The 5,925-nt window shown below is 42.1% G+C and overlaps 1 gene segment (V, D, J or C); it reads right to left on the bottom strand.

Moving 5' to 3' along the window:
* Positions 1–943: 943 nt before the first annotated feature.
* LOC132676735 (immunoglobulin heavy variable 3-74-like) lies at positions 944–1,542 on the bottom strand. The segment is given in 2 exon segments: positions 944–1,332; positions 1,434–1,542. Coding segments are annotated over 2 exon segments (435 nt in total).
* Positions 1,543–5,925: the final 4,383 nt, after the last annotated feature.

A 5,925-nucleotide genomic window follows, 5' to 3' on the forward strand; every position in this document is an offset into this window, starting at 1 on the left:
TTTAAATCTTCAGTCTTTGAACTGCACATTTACAGGAGGTTGACTTGTCATGATTACCTTTATGTGTCATCTTGACTGCATCATGGGTGCCCAGACTCCCCACTGTTTCTGTGGATGTCTGTGTTGTGTTCCAGAAGAGACTGGCATTTGTATCCAAGGTTTCTGTCTGTCTGGGCATCACCCATTCCATTAAGGTTCTGAATAGAAACTGATGGAGAAGGTGGAGGAATTCCCTCAGTTTTACTTCCCATGTGCATGTTTGAATTGGAACATTGGTCTCCTCTGGGCCTTGTTCTGAGAGTTACATCATCAGCTCTTCACGTTCTGAGACTAGAAACTAGTTCAGCATCAGATGAGAATTACACCACTGGTTTTCCTGGGTCTCCAGCATGTGAGAGTGGAATGTGGGGCTTATCAATGTATTTAGTCATGGAAACCAATGTACTTTGGTTTCTGTTCCTCGGGAGAATTCTGACTAATACATGGAGATGAATTATCTCTTCTTTAGAGGAATTGGATAAAGCTGTAGCTATTTAAAGTCCTGAGTAGCAAGTGCCAGGAGGGAAGTGTCACGTTGTTTGGGACAAGTGCTGGGTGAAGATAATGGGGGGTCTGGGGGTTCCAGTAGGCCTGGCTGCACATTGAGTGCATCTGGAACTCCTGTAAAGGTTCAGGTGTTGTGCGTCAGGAAATCTGCAATTCACTCATACTGAGGGATAGGAGTAAGCAATGCAAACAACTGTGTCTTTGTGCATATTAGGGTAGTTTTCCTATGACAACACAGTTGCTAATTCAGAGAGTTAATAGATAAACACAGAATGCTGTGACCAGAGAGGCTCCCTAGAGAAACTGCTGTGTGGAGAGGAAGCCCCAGACCCTGACAGGAAACCTGCCTGTAACCTCCATCTGCACCTGCTTATGAGAACACAAAGCAGAATTGTGCCTAGTGTGCGCCCCCTGGTGGTGCTGATGCCCTCCTGCAGGGAGGTTTGTGTGTGGGCTCCCAGTGAGGTCCCCTCACGGTGTGTCTTGCACAGTAATATGTGGCCGTGTCCTTGGTCTTCAGGCTGTTCATCTGCAGATACAGCGTGTTCTTGGCGTTGTCTCTGGAGATGGTGAATCGGCCCTTCACGGAGTCTGTGTAGCTTGTGCTACTTCCATCATATTTAATATATGCGACCCACTGCAGGCCCTTCCCTGGAGCCTGGCGGACCCAGTTCATGCTATAGCTACTGAAGGTGAATCCAGAGGCCACACAGGTGAGTCTCAGGGACCCCCCAGGCTTCACAAGGTCTCCCCCCGACTCCACCACCTGCACGTCACACTGGACACCTGCAGACACAAGACATGTTGGTCAGGAAACTGTCACACATCCACTCTTTCTCAGTCATGTCCACTCACATACTCAGTGTTTCTCGTTCACCATGAATTACCTTTTAAAAGAGCAACAAGGAAAACCCAGCCAAGCACAAACTCCATGGTGAGGTTTCTGTGTTCTGTGCTGATCTCAGAATGGGAACACCTGGGACTCCAGGGGCTGGGCCTCCTCTCCCAGCTGCAGGGATGGAGCTGGACTGGTTTAATCAGCACAGGGAGCGCCCTATTTGCATATCCTCTGACTATATATCAAGCTCCAGACTTAGATTTGTTTCAAATTTAAAACCAGTGTTTGAGAGGCACTTCTAGATCACTTCTTGAAGAAGGGACTGTGACAGTATAAATAATTCTAATCTGTGAACACAGTTATCTTTTCATCTGTGTTTGCCATTTTACATGTCTTTCTCCCAGCAGGTCATGTTTGGTATGTTATTTTACTTTTTAGTGAAATTTAATCCTAAATACTTTATTTTGTGCCATATAATTTTAATGTGTGTTTATTTTTGTGTGACAGATAGAAGGAGAGAGAGATCAGAGAGAGAGAAAGGGACAGAGAATCCCACGCAGGCTCTGCACAATCACAGCAGACCCTGCCTCAGAATTAAACTCAGGAACCATGAGATCATGACCTGAGCCAAAATCAACAGTAGGCACTTAACGGATTGAGCCACACAGGTGCTCCATTTTGTGCCATTTTCAATTGTGTGATGTTGTTAGTTTTTTCATATACTATGTTTTTGGTGTATGGAAATACAACATATTTTTGTTTGTTGATTTGTATCCTGAACTTTTCCTGAGTTTATTAGTTCTGATACTTTTTTTGTGGAGTTTCTAAGGTTTCACTATATGTAAGTTCGTGTGATTCTCAAACAAATAATTTTCTTCTTACTGATTTACATGTCTTTATTTCATTTTCTTACCGAATTTTTATGGGTACATCTGCAACTTGTAGGAGCAGCAAGCTTTTTCCTTCTTTGCTTCTGTGTTCTTTGTATGGTCTAAGGATTCAATTGACATAAGACAGATCTACAGAAGAGAATAAATTTCATTTCCAGGTGCACAAGCTTCCTAATAATACGAAACCCAGAGAATGAAGAAAGTAGGTGGCCCTTGTGCCTTTTAGAAAAAAAAAATGGATTTGTGAAGAGTTAACAAGACAGAGATTTGGGCTTGGGCAAGTCAATTAGTGAGGAATTAACAAGGCTTGTTTGCACAGCCTTCTTGGTGCTAAGTTCCCATTTCTGGTGCTAAGGATCGTTCTCCCATTCTGGTATAGGGGAAGAAGTTTCCCAGGAGAGAGTTATTTCCTGCTCTCAGGGGGACAAAGAAGGGTCAAAGTTTCCTTAGACTAGCTGTTACTCAAGTGACTTTCCTCCAAATAAGCAATGTGACAAGATGACATACATTGGGTGCCATATTTTACTGGTCTTCATGTTACCATGTGGAATACCTATGTAGGGAATGAGCATCCTTGCCCGGCTCCTAATCTGACAGGAAAAGCTTCAGTTTTTCACTGTTAAATATGCTGTCAGGTGTGGCCTTTTCATCTATGGCCACGATTTTGTAGAGGTTATTTCTTTCTTTCCCTCAGTTGCTGAGATTTGTTAATAATGACAATTTGTTGAATTTTGTCTAGTTTTATATGTGTCAATAGATGATGATCTAGATGATCCACAGATGTGACTGCATTGTCACATATGACCCTTTCATTGTGCTGTTGCATTCACTATGCTAGGAGTTTTGTATGTATGTCCATCTGAGATATTGGCCTTTAGTTTCTCTTCTTACGGTGTCTTTCGATTTTGCAGCATAGTAAGGTTGGTCTTGTAGATGAATTGGGGCATATTCCTTTCTTTTCAGTTTTTGGTAAGAGTCTGAGAGGTATTGTCATTAAGTCTCTTTTATATTTTGATATAATTCATAGATAAAGCCCTGTGTACTAAGCTGACTTTTTTCATTTGGGGCGGATTATGATTAGATTATAGATTGAATTTTATTTGTTTTAATTCTGTTAATTTTCTGTTTCTTCATGTACAGTCTTGCGGATTGTTTGTCTCTGGAAATTGCCTAGTTGCCCTTAGTTATCTAATAATGGGTCTATAATTATCTAGGCATTTTCTGTTATTGTTTTTCACTTCTATGGTATCAGTTATGTCCCCTCCTTAATTCTGATTGTATCTGTTTGAGTTTTACCTATTTCCTAGTAGAGATGCTTTTTCAATTGCATTTAGCTTTCCAGATATCCATTTCAATTTGTTAATTTTTTTGTGTTATTACACTTTTTATTCCTTTTATCTGTTCTAATAATTTCTAATATTAGTTGAGTTAATAAAAATGCCAATGAATGTATCTGGGAAATTCTTATGTATATGGTACCACAAAGCACACAGAAGTGAGAAAACAATCCTGAGAAAGAAGAACAAACCTGGAGACAGCACACATCCTCCTTTCTAAGTATATTGCAGAGGTACATTGTCTATAACTCTGTGCTGCTGGCACAGAGTCAGACACACAGACCAGTGGAGCAGATTACAGAGACCAGAGTGAAATGTGTCTGGATGGAGTCAGCAAATCCTCCATGAGATTTCATAGAATTAAAATTAGGGAAAAAATGGCCTCTTTCACAAATGGTTTTGAATTCCAGTGAGTAAAATGATGACATTTGGTCCTTATCTTATACCATACAGATATGTAGACCCCCATTCAGCCCCTTCCCTGGAGTCTGGCAGACCCACCTCATCAATTAGCCTCTGAAGGTGAATCTAGAGACTGCACAGGAGAGTCTCAGGGACCCCCTCCCCTGCCAGGCTTCTCAGGTCTCCCCCTGACTCGAACAGCTCTACGTCACACAAGACATCTACAGATACAAGTCAGGAAAATGTCACACACCCACTGTTTCTCTCACTCTTATCCACTATCATAGTCAGTGTTTCTTGTTCATCATGAATTACTGTTTAAAATAGAACCAAGGAAACCAAAGTGAACCCAAACTCCATGGTGAGATGTCTGTGTTCTGTTCTGATCACTGAATGTGAACACTTAGGGGCTGGGGCTCTTCACCCAGCTACAGTTTCAGGGATGGGTTTAATCAGCATACAGATGTCCTTTGACAATATAGCAAATTTTGCAATAGAATCCTCAAGAAACCAGTGACCCTTGGCAGGTGAAAGGGATGGGGCAGTGTTTGGTGTCACAATATCTTTCAGAACATTGTGATTTATTAATTTGTGATTTTGCTGCAGTGATTATAAGTACCCATGATAATCCTTATTTTCACATATGCAACCAAACCCTTGAGGTAAGAATCAGTATACCACCATTGTACAGGTTAACAGATACACTGCCGCAGAGACAGAGTGTGTGAATGTCCAAGATCACGTATGAGGTGAGAGTAGTCCCAGTATCTGAACCTGTGCTCCCCATCAGGGGACACACCGGCCTCCTGAAACACATGCAGGAGAAGGCTGGACATCCCAGTGAGGTTTGCAGGTTCCTGACCTTCTAGAAGTCCCAGGAGAGTGATGGATGGAAGCCAGGTCTATTCTGTCACAAATTGGAGAGAGTGAGAAACCTCGACAGAGACTCACAGAGCTGATGTAGATGCCAGGGGTTTTCTACAAACACAAGGGGTCATTTACACATGAACCCTATGTGGACATCAATGGAAACCCTCAATATGGAGCCTCTGGGTGGCTCAGTTAGTTATGTGTCCGATTTTGACTCAGGTCATGGTCTCACAGTTTATGAGTCTGAGCCTTGTGTCGTGCTCTGTGCTGACAGCTCAGAGCCTGGAGACTGCTTCATATTCTGATACTGTGTCTCCTCTCTCTCTCTTCCCCTTGCCCGCTCGTAATCGGTCTCTCTCTCCCATAACAATAAATAAACATTAAAAAAAGAAAGCTTCAATAACGTTAAAATGGTTGAATTTTATTAAAATATGTTGAAGGCAAAACACCTGAGATCAGGAAGGATGATGTTAATTAAAAATATTTCTTCATCTATGAAATGGATCATTATTCTTCTAAACTCTTGTTAATGTGAGAATGATCAAAGATGTATTTATCCCAGTGTCTGACCCTGGGAAAATTTGTGTATTCCCCTTATCATGGTTTATTTAAACAGGGAGGACACTTGTGTGTTTCCACAGCTTTTACAAACTCTTTGCTGTGTTCATATCAGAATAAGTGTGCAGAGTCTGGATCTGAAAGCCCTTGAGAGGAGACCAGTCCTCAACCAATCTCTTGTCCTGGATCCTGAACTCCGTGGTCTCTGAGTTACCCCTGGTGGTTGTGATTGCCCCCCGGTGGTCCCCGTGCTCCTGTTGTTTCACAGACCCCTGCAGAGATAAAATGACTCCTTTCCTTCCCTCCCCATTTATGCAACATGCAAGGGTGAGACCCTTCCATCATGAGCACTGCAGACCCTTCTGTTCACAGGATGTCTCCTCCTACATATTTTCCATCTTTGAACCCTTCACTCTGCTTCTTGCCTATAAATATACAGTTATATTTCCTTTAATCATTGGTGAGGAAGAATCTTGAATAGTTA

The sequence above is a fragment of the Panthera onca genome, chromosome B3 (genome assembly GCF_046562875.1).
Source record: "Panthera onca isolate mPanOnc1 chromosome B3, mPanOnc1 haplotype 2, whole genome shotgun sequence".
Taxonomy (NCBI): domain Eukaryota; kingdom Metazoa; phylum Chordata; class Mammalia; order Carnivora; family Felidae; genus Panthera; species Panthera onca.